Source organism: Phalacrocorax aristotelis, chromosome 6 (genome assembly GCF_949628215.1).
Source record: "Phalacrocorax aristotelis chromosome 6, bGulAri2.1, whole genome shotgun sequence".
NCBI lineage: Eukaryota > Metazoa > Chordata > Aves > Suliformes > Phalacrocoracidae > Phalacrocorax > Phalacrocorax aristotelis.
This window is the reverse complement of record NC_134281.1, coordinates 46904190-46922230: the sequence shown is the minus strand read 5'-3', so window position 1 is coordinate 46922230 and position 18041 is coordinate 46904190. Positions and strand designations below refer to the sequence as shown.

General features: G+C 39.4%; 1 protein-coding gene across 5 annotated transcripts in view; it reads left to right on the top strand.

Annotated features, from left to right (window-relative positions):
• The window catches only part of ELAVL4 (ELAV like RNA binding protein 4), a 65531-nt gene extending 49883 nt beyond the window's left edge, over nucleotides 1–15648 (top strand). For 4 of the 5 annotated variants that reach the window (XM_075097663.1, XM_075097660.1, XM_075097659.1 and 1 more), the window contains exons 4-7: nucleotides 5600–5753; nucleotides 6137–6362; nucleotides 7753–7791; nucleotides 12170–15648. In XM_075097663.1, the coding sequence (XP_074953764.1) occupies nucleotides 5600–5753; nucleotides 6137–6362; nucleotides 7753–7791; nucleotides 12170–12497 (747 nt within the window). In that variant the 3' untranslated portion in view covers nucleotides 12498–15648. The remainder of the gene's footprint in view (nucleotides 1–5599; nucleotides 5754–6136; nucleotides 6363–7752; nucleotides 7792–12169) is intronic. The other variant, XM_075097662.1, reaches the window with a different exon arrangement.
• The last annotated feature ends 2393 nt before the right edge of the window (nucleotides 15649–18041 follow it).

Genomic DNA, 18041 nt, shown 5'->3' with positions numbered 1-18041 from the left:
GAAAAACCTGCATTTTCCATTCGTATTCTCTGTGCCACTGAGCTGGCACAGCCACCACCTGCAGCTGCTTCTCCCAGTGAAGAAATGGGATGTTGTGCAAGGCTGGGCAGTAAGGGGAGGGTGTAGAGAGGGAGCTGGGGATATACTCTGATTTGTGGGTAAGCTGGGGAAAGCAAAACATAGAGAAGAAGGCACAGAGAGGGCTTAGGTGTTCTGTGAGGGAGAAGAGATGGAGGGTCTTGGGGGGGGTGGGGGTGGGGGTGGAAAATACTGGAAGGGTCTGAGCCTGTTGGACTGTGATGCAGAGGGGTTTGCATTTTTAAGCTTCCCATGTATGCAGTTGCATTAGGCTCCCCGTGTGTACAAGGACACAGCGTGTGCTGCACCTGCATGCTCTGCCAGCTGCCTTCAGATGTGCTCGGCTGCGTTTCCACCCCCCAAGCTCCAGCGGTCCTCTGCTTTCCTGAAAATTCAGATTACAGGCGTTTGCAAGCTGCAGATTTGTGATATAGCTGTTCTATAGTTCTTTTACAATTAAGGCAATTGCTTGTTCTGTTTTGTGGTAGCTCAGAGTTAGTCTTAAGAGGCGTCATCAGCTGTGAGTGCTGCACCCTGGGACAAAGCCTTGGACAAACTTTAAAGATGCCACAGACCTCTCAACTAAGTTTACTTTGGTTTTGCTCTCTAGGAGCTTCTGTCTGTGTGACCTTTTGGACTTTGTAGCGTTTATTAGCAAATCCTTGTCTACTCTTTATGCCCCATAGTGATGCTGCAGCTCAAAGGACCTTTTAGTGCTGAGTTTGGAGGTTCAGATTTGGCTCTGCTGCTTTCAGCAGGCACCAGAGAGTCTTTACCTGTTTTGTGCATCTTCTCTTAATCGAGATTTCTCTCCTTCAGTTTTGCCAATGAATCCTTTTCATTCCACAGAAACAGAGCAATTATTTCTCTTAGACCTGCTCTTGATACAGCCAGAGTGCTTCTAGGTTATTATCTATGGATGTCTTTCCTGAAATGATGGGATAGACCATTGTATCTTACCTGCAATCATAATTAATCCCAGTAAAATGGCATTGAATGGCTCAACAGTAAAGTGGATCGTCACTCTCTTCCATTCTCCAGCCAAGGGCTTGGAGAAGAGAAAGGACAAAGCAGTGCAAGCAGTGGATGTGAAAATATTGCAGATTTTGGTGTTCAGCTCCCAGACCAGAGGGATTTTATGTGATTGTTCTGACAAAGCATATAGCTTTCACAGGTGTATCAAATCTCTGTTTTTGCACAAAAATAGGGCATGGATGAGGGCCTGGAAGTGGCTCTGGGGAAACATCTCTTCTGGCCATGGCCCATCCTCTGCTGTTAAGCCTATTTTACTTTTGGTTTTGTGTGTGTATGAAACAAATGAGATTGTGCTTATTTACAGATGTGAAGCTCTTTAAGCGGTCATGTTAAAGCACTTACAGTGCATACCAGTGGAATAAGAGGCAGCAAGTGAAGGAAGGGTCATCCCCATTTTACATGTTTCAACCTCAGGCAGAAAAAACCAAAGTGACCCACCCCAAAAGTCATGCAAGAAACCCTGCATGTCAGAGCGTTTCATGCAGAGGGACAGAGTCATTCAGAATTAAGGTTACCAAGAAGTTTGGTATTTTTGAATGTTACATAAACTTTTTTTTTGAAACTGCCCAGGGAATCAACACTGACTGCACCTTACCTAGTCATGGCTGGAGAGATGTCATAGGGATTGCAGGTGCCATCGAGGGGTGGTTTGCTGGCCTGTGGATGCCTGTGCTGCCATGCAGCACTCTGATTAAAGGCTCCTGACTAGTCTCATGTTCCCCCGTTGAGTAACACTAGATGCAGAGCAAGATGCACATCTCCTTGGAATAGTTTTGGTTTTGGAAGACACAAGCTCCTGGGTTGCTTGTCAGCAAATGTTTTGACTGGGGCAGGGTGGCTCTGCTGCCAGAGCACATTGTTTCAGGGAAGGATGATGCTGTTGCTCTTCAGAGCAGATGGGAGCTGAGAGATTGTTCTGACTCACTCCACAAAAAAATTAATTTTGGGAGGAGGCTTCTAGAAATGGACTAATGTTTGGGAAGTCCAGGATTAGCATATGAGCCAAAGGCATCTTGTACGATGAGCAGCAGTGAAGTGGTTAAGTGTCAGTGTTTAAACGTTTGCTGTTACATGTCCAGTGCCTTGCCTCTGTAAGACAAATGGGATGCGTTCATGCCTCGGGTGCCTTTGCTGTGGGCTCTGACTTGGAAAGAGCAGACTGCTTCAATTTATGTTCTGAAGAGTCTTGAGGTTAGAAATTTTTCAAAAAGTTTTCTACGTGGGAAAATGGGTAGGAAATCAGTAGGGAAGATAATTACTTAAACTTGGAGACATTTTTTGTGCTCCTGAACAGAAATGTGCATTACCATGGAAGATGTGAAATGCTGGACCTTATGACTGTGCAATAGTGTTTGGAGACACTGGTACAGACTTAAGAGCTGGCTGTTTATACTGAAGAGAAGCCCTTACGCAGGCTAATATTCAATGTCAGATGAGAAATATCCTAGCAAGTGTTTTTCACAGTTACTATATATATTTATAGAAACTAACATTGGAGGCCAGCAAGCCATAAAACAAACTGTACAATATTTTATTATCTTCCTTGTAAGTTTGACCAAAGAACTCTTAAATGATCTTATGCAGTGAAATATAACACCATGGTTTAACCTCAGACTGTCATACAAATGGACCAACATTTTAATGCTGAGAAATGCTTGGGTCAAACAGTAGCTTGGTGTACTCCATTTATTTGAATTTTTTGTGGTAGCTAGGAATTCCATACTCTTCTTTTTCAACACATGATTTCATATAGGGTGCTACAGTGCCATAAGCTAAAAAAAATCATTCTTACGTGTGAATATAAAGAATTAATGCAGCATCCTCACCTAGTGCTTTGCAGTTTTCAGTGATAAAATGGGAGCTGGTTTTGGCTCCCATTTTAACTTTCACACCACAAGGAACTTCTAGTCTGGTAGAAGGTCAGGATGGACATTTTCTTCCTTAGACAGCTAATACATGGGAAGACAACCTGTCCTCAGTACTAACTGAATAATAGCTTGAAAGCACGATGGCATGGTGTAACTAATCGATTTGTCATTGGCTGACCTGAGAGGGAAGATGAAAAAGATTCAAAAGCAGATAAATAGCTCATATTAGTAGCCTTGAGTCCATTCAGTTTGCAACCTTTTCTCCTTGATAGTAGACGCCTGAGTTTGCTTTTGGCAGCTCCTTTCTGTGGCCCAGGCTCCCCTGCAACCTGAATGTTTGATTGCAGGCAGAAATACAAATTAGACCTGAGCAGCAATAGGTCGTTACATGTGCTGTGAGTAGGTGGATTTGTGAGTATGTGCAGTCTCTCCTTCCACTGAATGTCTGCATGGACCGCAAGAGCAAAGTATTTTCTGTACGTAGAAGTATTTATGTAAAATGTCAGGCACTTGTTCTCTGGGAGGTAGTGTTTTTTTTGCATATCCCAATACTTTTCACCTTCTCTGTAATGTGGCATTTGGTTAATATGAATGTGCCAGAGTGAGAAAACCCATAGGAAACCCCTGGCTGTTTTCCCAGGAACTTTATTAATTTTGCAGCTCTCAGTTTTTTGAGGAATAGGTAAGGTCCCTACCCCCACTCTAAAAAACACTCAAAAGCCTCTTTAAACTGTTATCCCTAAAGTAGGTTAAACTGTAGGTGTCTGAACCCTTACAGTACCCTCTCAAGGTAAGGCATTTGTAGAGCGTGGAGAAAGAGTCTGCTTTTCCGAATGCCCCAGCACAGGGCATAAATGAGAAGCCACTGATACGTGACTGGCAAACCAAGCATGGCCAAACCCCATATTTTTGCCGTGGTGTCTGTAGGTGAAAGCACAATGTAGTTATCCCTGGTTTCCCCAAGCACCTGGCTTGATCTTAGTTACATAAAAGCCAAGTGGTGCTCTGTGTGTTCTGGTCTTGGAGCATCAGAGGGGTGTTTGGGACCAGCGATTAAGTGACTTAAATGCATGCAGCACCTCATCAGGAGCTCATGGGCTGTGAGATCCTAAATTGCTGAGGTACAAAATAGTTTCCACCCCACTATGCTTCTCCCTTTCAGTACTGATCTCAGCACCTGAAGGTTTCTCTGCTTGTTATGTCTGCTTGTGCCTTTGTGCTGTGCCTGAGCTTGCCTCAGTTGATGCAAATGTTTTATCTAACCTCTATTTCACATTTCTTTCCCTAAATTTTTCCACCTCCTCTCTCTAGCCTTCTCCGTAAATGTTAGATTTAAAAGGTTATGTACAAACATGTAAGTTACAAAGAAGTTGCCAGAAACCTTAAAATCTAGACTCTTTAGAGTTTGTCAGCTATTATGCAGAGAAGATTGTGGAAGCAAATATTAGTCATTCACATCATTTTTCTGTGTTGAGTCAACATCTATTTTTAGGTGTGGAGCACATAGACACTCTTTGACACATAAAACACATAAAGACTTTTGACATCATTTGTGTTTGGGCTAAGGCTCAGGAACAGGGAAAGACAATTGCTGAAAGCATTGTATTCGTGATGGGGGGACACCTCCCCTCCATTTCCTTCTGAGACACATTTTAAGACATAATGTAGGAATGCACTGATCTGTTTATATTTAAATAAGACAAGATGAAGTGCAAAATATTCAGGTTTGGATCCAATGCTATTTCAGATGTGCTGGAAAGTAATTCTTCGTGATCTATGCAGAATACTTGCCATTAAGACTTTATCCAGGAAGTATTTTTATTGTTAAATGCGTGTACTCTAATTGTATATATTATTTTAAAAGTGCAGAAGGCTTTTTATGCACATATGATAATTACAGATCTGATTCATAGGTAGAAGAGCAGTTCAGAGAGGCTTGATTTAATAATTTTCCACAGCATACATGCAATGCCTCAGCTAGTTTTTCTTGTTTGCTTGGTCATAATATATTATTGTCTGGTTCTGTGCTTATAGTGCAAGGGAACTTGTGATAAATTGCAGATATGACAATGAGTGTCAGTGTACAGTTCCCTGAGCAGATGTTCATTTAGTCTAATTTCACCAGTACTTTACTGTTCATCCAGAACAGATCTTGCCAGCTCAGGATGAAAACAACAAAGAGGGAGAGAGCACAAAAGATCACTCTGCAAATAGCCTGACCTGTTTCAGACGGTTGTGGGGGGGAATAAAACATACGGGATCTTGAGTGCTATGTATGTGCTAAGGTTATTACATGTTGGATACAGTAAATCATCCATACACCCACAACCCATAGGGGTAAACTTACAAAGCCATGCGTAGGAAGTTGCATATGAATCTACCTCTGAACAATAGTTATTTTATGCATGCACTTAAAGAACCCTTGTGTTTGTTTTTACAGTGTCTCTAGCTCTTTCTTTGTTCTTCCAGCCTTTCCTTGCTTTGTTGGTTTTGCAGAACAGGTAGCATCTGAGCTCAAGGATTATTCCTTGTGAAAGAACAGAAAATAATCTGTCTGCTTAAAATGCAAAGGGTGGCTCTAGCTTACTAATACATCTTTCCTTTTCTTCAATCCATAGGTATCGTATGCCCGTCCAAGTTCAGCATCGATCAGAGATGCGAACTTATATGTCAGCGGCCTTCCGAAAACAATGACCCAGAAAGAGTTAGAGCAGTTATTCTCACAATATGGGCGCATCATCACCTCACGGATTCTGGTTGATCAAGTCACAGGTTAAAAGAAAACTTCTTTTGATACACGCATGTTTTTCTGGAATTGGCAAAATTGTAAACTTTTGGCAGTTGAGTTTTAAGACTATATGACTTTTAGTGTAAAATGCAGTTCTTTATGGGCATAACTGTTCAGAGGCATAACTGCTGCCTCTTTAATGAGGGATCTCAAAATGCAGAATGTTGTTTACTTAAACTCACTATATTAAATATGGTAGGGGCTAGTTTTGGAGAACGCAGTTGGGGAAGGGCATTTTTCTTTATAGGGCTTGCCTCAGTTTGTAAGCTGTGTATTCTGTGAAGTCAAAACCAGCATTCAGTTTGCTCACTTCATTGATGAGGCTGTTCCTACAAATATTCATCTGTTCACGTTTTTTACTTCCCAGGCGTTTCTCGAGGTGTGGGATTTATCCGTTTTGATAAGAGAATAGAGGCAGAAGAAGCCATAAAGGGACTAAATGGCCAGAAGCCTAGTGGTGCTACAGAACCAATTACTGTGAAGTTTGCCAATAACCCCAGCCAGAAAACAAGCCAGGCACTCCTTTCACAGCTGTATCAGTCTCCCAACAGACGCTACCCTGGACCACTTCACCATCAGGCTCAGAGATTCAGGTAATTACCTGGAAAAGAACTGAAGTTCCACCAGCAGTGGCAATGTGGGGCAGGTGGTGCGCAGGAAAATACGCTTTAGTTGCGTAGGCTGACCTGATTTTCTTTGTAAAATTAAATATTCTTTCCTGGAGAATGAGGAGGAAAATCTGCTGACAGCAGTAGTCATGTTGTATTTACTAAAACAGCTGAAGTACTGTACAATCAGATCTCATGAAGTCTCATAGAAAAAGGGAGGACAAAATAGAGTTACGCTGGTAATCAAATGAGCAGTGACTGTCCTGTTCTTTCCTCATTTTTTTGATAATGCTTTTATTTTCTGCTATATTATTACAGTGTAGATGCAGCTTAGACTTTGATGTTAATGATAGTGGATTGGTAGCAGGAAAAAAGCTGAGTCTGTTCCAGTCAGCAGCAGTATCATTAAATTTATTAGCATGAGATATCTGCTCTTAGTATAAAGAGACCTTGTATTAGTCTTTGGTGTGATTCTTCAGATACTTTTGGGGATGTTTTATGCTTTATGTTCTGAATAAATGGGTTCCACCTGATATATAAGCCAGAGCAATACATGATGTTCACCTTTTATATCTGATAATAATTTTCAGGCAACCTAGCATTCAAATAAAAAGTCTGCCTTCAAAAAAAAGAAAACTTGGACATATTCGCATACCTGAGTTGCATGCTGCCTTTAGAGAATTATTCAAAAGTAATTTTAGCTTTTCAATGATGAAAAGTGCTAATGAATTAAAGATCGTTTAAAAAGTCAGTCATCGGGTACATTAAATTTCCCCGTTTGTCTTTGGCACGCAGCTGTGTCCATTGAGGTTATCACTGAATCATTCCCTGGATAGAAAAATTTTTAGTGTGCTCCCATGGAATGCAGATGATTATATTCTGCAAAATTTGTTGGTCGGTTAGATTGACATATTGTGGAGGATCAACACTAAGTATATGTAATATAGTGGGGAGAACGTATTTTGTTAAAGCAGTTAGAATCAAATTTTTTTCCAGTCCCAGCAATTTTGGACTGTGTAATACTTTATTTCCAGGTTAACTGTAAATATAAGGTAAACAGTTGAATGATTTGCAAAAATTTCATACTAATGTTGTCTAAAAAAAGGCAGAAGTGGATTTTTTAAAACCAAACCCTAGAAATGAATGTTTTCTCTAAGACTGTAGATAAGTTAAAAATTACTTTAAATGCTGTGGTGGAAATTTAAGCACAACCTCAGACTTAACAAAGCAGGCTGGGAGTTGTTAGGCTCCTTAGATGTGTGGGAAACTTGTTGAACGTTTCTTCTTTGAAAATGGAACGCTATTAATAATAGTTCCATTGAGCGATCTTGCCATCTGTGAGACATTAACCCAAAGACCCTCCTTCTCTTTTCAGGCTGGACAATTTGCTTAATATGGCCTATGGCGTAAAGAGGTAATTAGAATTCCACAGATTGCCAGATGTCCGTGTTGGCACAGATTGGTGCTACAATTTCCTTTTTTTAATTCACTAACTTTTTTTTTTAATTCCTTCTTTTCTTCCACCAGCATGTCAAATTCTTTTTAAGTTTGGACTTCAGTTGGTTTTGTTACTTTAAAGGCCACACATGCGAATTCTGTGGGTTTTTTCAACCTTTTTTTTTAATTTACAGGTGGGCTTCTCAAATGGTTTAGGTGCAACAGCTACAAGCATTCAAACTGCAGTTGTCCTGTTAAATGGCCCTTTTCCAGAATCAGACTTACTAATTTAAGATTTTAACTAATCTCTGATCTGGTAATGGAAAATTAAGTTGAAAACAGAACAACACTGCTGATGGCTAAATCTCACGGTTAAGACCACCTTCCCACTACATCTGGCTTCACAAGTTTGACTTGAAAATATAGCTGTGTGCACCTTAATCAGCCCAAAGTTTCTTTTGTTACAGGTTTAATACTTTGACATTTTCTCGGTGCTTGAGACTTTTTTTTGTTTAAAATAGCTCTGTGTGTTCATGTGTATGTGTGTGCATGTGTGAAAGTTCAGATGATTTGTAAACATTTATGCTGTTTCATGAGTATGTTCAATGTTCAATCTGATAGCTAAAATGAGTTGACGTGTTAGTGTTTTTTCTAATGGCACACATCAACGCAAGCAAACCTTGCAGCAAAATAAAGGTGTAGTGTTATTCCTGATGTTACCGTCCAGCCATCCCCCACAATTAAGATGAGAAAATACTAAATCTTCTGAAATGGTCTGCTCACCACATTTGAAAATCATTTGAGCCTTTTTTAAAGCTCACTCTGTTAAATGGTATGGTAAGTATATCTTTGCACTAGCTAGTAACGGACAGTAACAGAGGTTTTAAGCACTGCCACAGTAGCTATTATACAAATCTTAAGACTACTTACAAAAGTAACAGCCAAAACAGAGGTGGTGTATCTTCCCAAAAGAATTTTTTCCAGTGCTTATTAGTACATTTTTTTATATTTGCAATATCCTTAGTGGTGATGGTGATACAATGAGTCGGAACTTAGCACCTGATTTTGTCACACACCACTTCTCCTGCTTTTTCCTGTGCCATTTGGCTTTGATACAGTGCCAAAAACATGGCAAAACTCTCAGCCTTAAGAACCTGTCAGGTGCAAGTCAGTGTCAGAATGATGGGTTGCTTCTGGGAGCTTTCCCTGGGATTGCTGCTGCTTTCCCTGGAATTGGACTGGCAAGTGGACAAGCAGGGCTTAGTCCCAACTAGTCAGGGTTTGAATTCTGATTTCCTATGACCTACAGAGGGAAAAAGAGGGTTACTTGTCTTTTTAGGTTATGCATCTGCTTTCTTAATATTCAGGGTCTGCAATGTTAGTCTTAAATCACGAAAGTTTAAGTCATTTTCTAGGCATCTTAAATCCATTCTCTCCTTCCAGCAGATCTTGAAAACTTGTATTTGCACTAGCAAACCCTGTATTTACAGGCATAGGGTCACACAAAAAATACCGTGTTGATAAAAATTTCTGAAACTGCCTCTGAAACATCCATAGTATAGTGTTCCTGGATTTGGAGGTCGGTTCATTCTTTCCTTACGTTAATTAAGTGGTACTGATGGAAAATGAGGTGTGCTGATGTGGAAAAATGGTTTTATTGACACTAATTTCAGATCATTTGCTAGTAGCAAAGCTACTTATGCAATAGGTTATCTTGTATTTGTGTCAATATACTTACACTAGTTTCTTGGATTTACAGCAGCTGCTGTGCCCAAGGTACACAAATAGTTGAAAACTGTATAGCTCCTAAAGGTTTCCAGGGAAAAGCCACTCTCCAGTGAATTGTGTGAAACTTTAACCCTTTACATCAGTGCAGCATTCCTTAAAAATGCAAAAATTTATAACATGCTGTGTGACGTGCACAGCTTCGCATTGTACAGATTTTACAATAACCACTTACAGGTTAGTGTATATGTTAGCGTTGTACTTTGTGTTAAATTTAAACATTGCAGCAAAGGAGCATTTGCTGGCTTACATATGTTACTAGCACAGTTGGCACTTGTCATCAATGGGCCTAAAGTCCTGTCTTCAAAATTTCAAGAGAAGCTGAAGCTGTTGGCTCTGTTATGCAAGCTCACAGTCCTCGCCTCTTATTTACAATTCCACGTACGGTGGAAGGAGCAGTATAAACTGGCCTTGCCCAGCCATCTTTGTTTTGAGCAGCTGGGGAGATACCATGGGTTAGAGCCGTGCTGAACCATTATGATAATCTTACTAGTTTCAATATGCGGGAGAGAAACTTAAAAGATGCTGAGAGGAGGATTTGCAAAAGTGAGGTTCAGTCAGAAAATTGCCAGGTATTTTCAGTAAATTGTCTGCAAACCTGTATGTATGTCTGAGGATACAATGCTGTGAGCGTTTGTGAACTGCGCGTAGCGTAGCTGCACCTGTGATGTGCCTCAGCTTAAGATGTATATTCCAAGTGTCTTGAATATTCGTATAAAGTGCCATCAAGAGCCAACAGAACGGTGAGCAGCCATCAAGTGTGTCGTTCCTTTTATTGTTATTTAATATACACTGCGTAATATTGTGCAGATTGCTAAATGTGTGTGGAAATATTACAAGTGTAAAAGAAGAAGTTTTGGAGAGCGCAAGAGCTCACTTAGCAACACTGAGTCGTCCCCCCCTCCACTCCCTCAGTCATCGCTCAAAAAATCCTGAGGAATTATTATTCCATTCTTGTATTAAAACTCATCATATTGAAGGTACATGTGAAACTGGATTTTTAAGACATTTCCTCTGTGCAGTTGTTATTTTAAAACATATCCCAAAGTGTAGCTTTAGAAAGCATGTCATTTCTTTTTTTTTTTCCTCCAAAATGATGAAAGGAAAATTAATGTTGATCCTGAGGGCTGATACTGCTTAACGTCTTCATTAATAACCTGAGTCACAGGCTGCAATGCGCCCTCCTTGCATTAATGGGTGACACTAAATTGGTGAGGGAGCAGGGGCAGTCACTGTGCTGTTGGTCCCGGCTGCCTCTGGGGACACCCTGAGAAGCTGGAGGAACATGGTGAAATTCAGGAAAGGCAAATGCAGAGTCTAGCCCAACTGCTGTCTTCAGCTACCTACAAGGGACATTAGAAAGAAGATGAAGCTGAGCTCTTCTCAGCGGTCGGCTGCCAAAGGACATGGGTCAACAGTAACAGGTTGCAGCAGGCGAAAAGTCAACTGTATATAAGGGAAAACCATTCACAGTGAGGTTGGTGGAACCCTGGAGCAGGGACTCCAGCAGTGGAGTTCCCATCCTTGGAGTCTCAAAACTTTCCCCTCCAAGGCCACGAGCAGCAGATCTAATCTGAGAAGTTAGCCTTGCTTCGAGCAGGAGGTTTTGATGATCCGATGATCTCCATAGAGCCTGTCCAGCCTATATTATTCTATGGTGGTTCTGTGTTCATAAACACACTACCTGGCTTTAGCTTCCCAATTCAGATCTTTAAGTTAAGAAAACAGGTACCAAAAGACAACGGGGGAAAAGTTAGGGTGCTATATTAGATTTCTAGGAGACTCTCTCTCTACGTTGACTATCCGAAGAACCTAAGAGCCAGTCGTGGACGTGAAGTCTCACATTCTGAAGGTATTAGTTGATATGCTTGTTAATTATGTTTATGCACTAGTTTACTTACTCAACAATTGCTGCATAAATCTTCTTTAATATGTGGCTGGCGTTAGGACTTTTTTATTAAGTGGATTTTTCCTGGCGTATGTCAGTTAAGGACTATGTTAGGAGGAGAATTAAAATCTAGCACTTATGGATGTGTCTTTAAATCTGATAGTATTTTTAGCTAAAGAGGCTACTGTTATAGCTGAATCCTGACAATGGCATTTCATATTAATTCCTTAAAAGAAGTCTTGAAGTTCGGGGTTTTTTCACTCCAAACTAGTAAAAAGTAAAGCATTAGATTTCCATTGCCCTGAAACAACATAATTTTAGTGATGGGAATAAGCAGCAAATTCCTACAGGCCTCTTTAAATGAACTCTCATTGATAGCAGCATGTGCAGGCCCTTTTTGACTTTGATTGTCCTTAAGCATTTCTTTTATTAGATCTTTGTACATCTCAGTAGGGCTTATCCTTGAAGGGAGACGCATTTGTGCCCAGACTTGGTCTAGTTTTGTAGTACAGCTCCCCTCCACTTAAGCAGGAGTTGGAAACCAAGGGTGGCTACATAGTCATCTTCCAGGGATAGGATCAAGAACCTTCGTTAACATTGGCTTATTTATTTTCGAGTCTTGGTTCCATGTAGCTTGTGCCAAGAGATATATTTAGAATAGACCCCTCTTTTTACTTGGTAGGTTTTCTCCGATCACAATTGATGGTATGACGAGCCTTGTTGGAATGAATATCCCTGGTCACACTGGGACTGGATGGTGCATCTTCGTCTACAACTTGTCTCCCGACTCGGATGAGAGCGTGCTGTGGCAGTTGTTTGGTCCCTTTGGAGCAGTCAATAATGTCAAGGTGATCCGTGATTTCAACACCAACAAGTGCAAGGGATTTGGCTTTGTCACCATGACCAACTACGACGAAGCTGCCATGGCAATTGCCAGCCTTAATGGATACCGTTTAGGAGACAGAGTATTGCAAGTTTCCTTTAAAACCAATAAAACCCACAAATCCTGAATTTCATATCCTTACTTACTAAAATATATATATATAAATATATATACGAACAAAACAAAACAAAAAAAAAAACTCTTCAAGGCTTATATTCAACCATGGACTTTATAAGCCAGTGTTGCCTAAGTATTAAAACATTGGATATCCTGTGAGGAACAGGAAAGGATTTTATAATGCTTAGAGAAAAAAAAAAAACCTTTGATGCATTGAATGTTCTTTCATAGCTGTCGTTGTTGAATATAATATACATAGATAACAATGTGCAGGGATTTTTACCCGGCCAGCTAGTTTTACTACCTTCCTTGAAGGTGGGTCTTTTTAAGATGACCATTCACTCATTTGAAAAAAATAATAAAACAAAAACAATTTTTACAAACTAATGGGATTAAAGGCGAGAAAAAAGATTTTTGTTTTCTTTTCTTTTTTTCAAAACATCGATTGAATCAGATTGGTAAACCCCCCACATAAATTAAAGAGGAACAATAAAAATTGCAAAAAGAAGAACATAATTTTGCAACTTTTTTTATTTTTCCTTTTTTCTTTTGTATCATGTGAACTAAACAGTCTTCTGTTAGGGAATGGGGTAAAGGGGGATACCTGATGACATAACAATTTAAATAACATTAACAATGTTGCCAAAGAGGTGGTCTCTTTGCTGAAAATGGGTTTCAAGAAAAATCTATTTTTATAAAATATAAAGAATTTTTACAAGAGAATCTGGATTTGAGAAAAAAATATTTTGACTGGCTAATTTAGGGGAAATTGACAACTTTGTCATGTTCATACTGCACTGGTAACTTTTTAGAGATCAAGATGTGTGTTTTAAACTGGATTAGTAGATTGTTTTTTGAAGGATGGGCTACAAACAGATGATCTTCGTATCTTTTCATAGCATGTAATAAAAATATTAAATACAGTACGGGAGAGTGTTCTTCCCAGGCACGCAGTTACCCACAGTCAAAACCCAAAAGCAAGGAGATGAGTTGCAAGACGGTTTTTCTTTAAGTCATCAGTATGGGATATCAGCAGAACAAAAGTTAAAAAAATTAATTTTTTTGATCAAAAACTTCCTTGGTTTGAGCAGTAGGTGCTACAAAATTATTTACATATCTTAGTATCATAGTTAAATGTAATGTGTTTAGAAAAAATACATTTGCTTTAAATTTGTTAAGAATTTTCAAATTCACTTTATAGCCCAAGCTAATATAATTGGGCTGTGTTGGCACATTTGGAACACTGTTTATGTTGCTTGAAACACTTATTTATTTAATTGCCGATGTGATGCATATGGCCAAAATCAAATATAGCTAGTTTGGCTAGTCTACTTATTTGTTTACTTAAACTATGGGAAGAAGCATATTATTGTGTCATTTTGTTGTGTGTGTATGTGTATATATAATATAAATATATATATATATAAAGTTATTTTTTCTTTTGGTTAATTTATTATAAGTTGTAACACTTTGCTAGTTTTGTTTGTATATGTCTTAAAATGTTTTCTTATGATACTTAAGTGACAGAGGTATCAAGGTAACTTGTGTAGAAATATTGTTTGATATATTGTCATGTTTGTTGTGAATATTTTTTCTTACTGCACAGTAGAAAAGAAAACAACTGGGTCTTTATTTTAATGTAATTCAGATTGGGGAAAACAGAGCTAAGGGAACAAAATGACTGAGGGGGTGCTCTCCCATGTCCAGTGCACTGATCATTTTAGTATGTTTGTGCTTTGTACGGTTATATATTTAAAACAAAAAAGGGTCATGCTCTTCCCTGAGTACTAGAAACAGTTACTCGCTATGCATAATCTAGTTGATAGTTAAATTTGCTATTGCTTTTCTTGTCTTGTTATATAAAATCTTTTCAATACAAGTTTAGTCTTAATGGTAATAAAACGTTATGGTTATTTATAACTTGTGCTTATTTTGTGCATTTTTTCCATGCTATACCCACTAACTGCATGTAGACTAAGTATTGTTTTTTCACACTGAAGAGGCAAACTTTTGTAGTAGACAAATAACTAAAGCAAAGGCTGCATCATAATTTTATCAGTTTTTTACTTTAACAATGTTAGATTTTAGTTTAAAGGAACACTCATTCAATGTTCAGGGAAACCTTTATACATCATCTGCTATGAATGAGCGCAGTTTGCTGGGAAAGTTTTGATGCATTTGCTAAGCATTAGTGGGGAAGGCATGTCAGAATCTTTTCTCTACGATGTGTTTTACTATCTGAATAATAATAATAATTTAAAAAATCTTTCTTAGGACCAGGCAGTTGTATACTTTAGTTATAATGAATGACTTCATGTTAACCTTGCTAGTTTAGATCATTTCTGAGGGAAAGTATTGTAAATGTTTTTTTCATAACCTTGTTGTGTTTGAATTATTTGTACTTTAATTGTCCAGACAATAAATGAAAGTGTGTAGAATGGCTATGGACTTTCCACCTTTTTAACTGTGTTCAGATGTTTTAGTGGTCCCAGCTGCACCTCAGATGAGGTCGATGTTAGAGTCGGATTTCAGAAGCAAGGTCTTCAAGAGAGAAATGTACTAGTCAAACCAGATCGAGCATATTCATTATTTGTTTTTCTTTCTGAAGGTTAGAAAGGATCAGCCATTTCAGATGTTGAACACCAAATACCAAACTGTAACTGTAACTTTATTTGAATGTGGAAGATACTGAAGGATTTTTACTATATACAGTATTTTTACACAATGAAAATATTAACTCAGTCAATATCAACACTTAACAAAAGTAGCAAGCAAATTTCAGCGTTAATACCGTTTTTAAGCCATCATTTAGTTCGACTTTTCTATGAATATGCTTTGAATGTCATGCAGTATGAAACAGTGTACATATTATCTGCTGTACAACAGTATATATGATCACATTCCAAACTTGATTCTTTTCACCATGTGTTATAACCAGAGTTGATACTTCTTTCAGTTGACTTGTTTGAATCCCATTAATACAAATATTCACTTCATGTTTATGTTCTGTAACATTCACTAATTGAGAATATGTACCTTGTAAAACTGCAGCATTGAATTTCGTAACTGAGATTAGGAAAACTATATCAGAGGGGCTGGATGGACTGTGTGGTTCTTCAGCTCCTTCACCTATTAATAAACTCGTGTTTTTGTGAGATTAAGTTACCATGTTGGTGATAATAATTAATTTCAGGCCACAGAATGAGTTTGTTCTTAATTAATTCATCCTTAAATCAACCTTACCATTCCATAGTAAAATACAGAAGTTTGCTCTGTTTAAAGACTTGGCTCTGAAAAATGTCATCCTTCCATCTACCTATATATATGTATATGCACACACTTTTGATGATATACATATATGCATACACTTTACAACATAGTGTAACATGCACCAGCCCATTAAAAAAAAACCACCTGCACTTTCCATTTAAGAACCCTAGTAAATAGTGTTTGTTATAAAATAACACCTGTTACGCTGTAGCATTTGTTAGGTTCACCACCTACTTTTATCCTGTCCTTTCTCTTCTGGCAGAAGAGTAGTGAGTTGAAAATCACCATACACTCTAGATGCTCTTAAGACAGAAATGTGGCTGTATACATGGGCATTTTGCTGTTGACTTGGCCAGTTTTGATCCAGATTATTTCCCCACTTCCACTTAAAGGTTGGCTACTGATCTTCCACACCTTGTTCACGTAAGGTACCCATTTCTCCATCCCCTACAGCTCGCATTAGTGAGCTGATGTGAGCTGTAGGAAGGCTCGCATACACATGTAACACAAGAAGAAGGTCTCTGCCAGTTTTATGGATCTGGTATGTAAAGTTCAGTCCCCCTTTGGAGAGTATAACAAATGTACGCTGGATAAAAGCAGTCACAGACGGGCCCTTGGTTCCCTACACTGACCCGATGCGAGTGTTTTTGCAGTGCCTTACTGAAATGCAATTTCTGCCCGGCTGGGATCAGAACCAAATTTCTCTAACACTCATTCAAAGTAATCAAGTTTTATATTTTTTTTCCTGAAAGGGTAATCACTCTTTCTGTAATTAGCAATCCTGCTGCATAAATGGAAAATCACCTGGGGGAGGGTGTTTCAAGTGTGTTCACTTTATATTCCACTTCAGACTACCTTGGGCACAGTAATGGGCTTTGAATGAGGAGTGTGTGTTGAAAGTGATGGCTGGCACATTCAAGATAACAGTGAGCTACTCTCACACATTTTTGCTGTGGGAAGTCAGCCTACCTAGTGACATGGAATTTGTAGCATCCAGATGCAGACAAATACTCTGGTGCTGTTAATGGTTTCCATTGGGATGGTTGGGGAGGGGTGCCTGGGTGCATCACACCTAGTAGAGGCTGCTGCCTCCCTACCTGAATCAGCCTCAGGGTAGTTAATGGGGAGAGGTACACCCAGAAGGTGCCCCGGGGAACCCCTTTCTCCATCACCTGTAGCAGAAGCCAGGCAAACCTCGTTTAGGTGACCACAGATAGATGAGGTAAAGCCAGGTCTGCATGTGATGACAGGAGAGGTTTGGTCCCTGCCCTGGAGGTCTTACAGACTGAGCTTACTGCACAGAAGTAATTCATGGTGCATACAGGGCAAAACGAAAGGAGATCAAATCCAGCATAACTTTATGAAAGCTCTGACATCTGAGAATAATCCGGTGTCTCTCTTCTAAAAATAACTGACTACTTAAACCCAGAAGCTGTGATGGAACCCATCCAGCTGAGCTTCAGTAAACAGGGACTTCTGCAGGATGGAGGCAAAACCCAGCAACCGCACGCATACACGCCCTGTGGGGAGCTCCTCCTGGGCATTGCTGCCGCGCAGCCTCCTGGCCCCCTGCTACGAAAATCGCTTTCACCCCAGCTGCATTGGGGTAGTGCCTTCAACAACCAGGAGAGCACATACGCTGGTGCGACAGGCACTTCTGAGGCCTTTCCCAGAAACACGGTATGCTGCTCTCATGCTCAAGAAATTCAAATGGGGCTGAGTGCAGTAAGGCTACCGGCACGGTCAGGAGAATGGAAACTTTCTCTGCAAAGAGATGCTGAACTTAAATCGCTTCTGTTCTCACGAACCAAAACCTGTCTTTCAAAAAAGCCTGTTCCCTGCAAATCTACCAGGGATAAGCATTAGAAAGGGCTATAGGAAGGCAAGTGACCAAAAGGACGGGTCATACAAAGGCAAATTAATTTACCTCACCCACAGTTGAAGACGAGAAATCGGACTGCTTCTTTCTGACCATCAGATTAGCAATTTTCTGAAATACTCTTTCAGTAGAAATAACTGGGAAGACGGGGACATGGATACACACAAAAAGAAATTTTAAAAGCTGCTTTTCACACACGGTTTGAAGCTTTGTCTACCACACCCCTAAGGTATTACTGATCTTTTTGAACACCAGACTAGCATATTTGAAAGGACTTGAAATATTTAGTCTTTTATTTAATTTGGATTTCAAATGTTATGGATCTGCAAATTATTTCTCACACAGTAGCAAAAAAATAAAATCCTCAAACCTCTTTCCTATCCATTCCAAAATAAACCTCCAGTC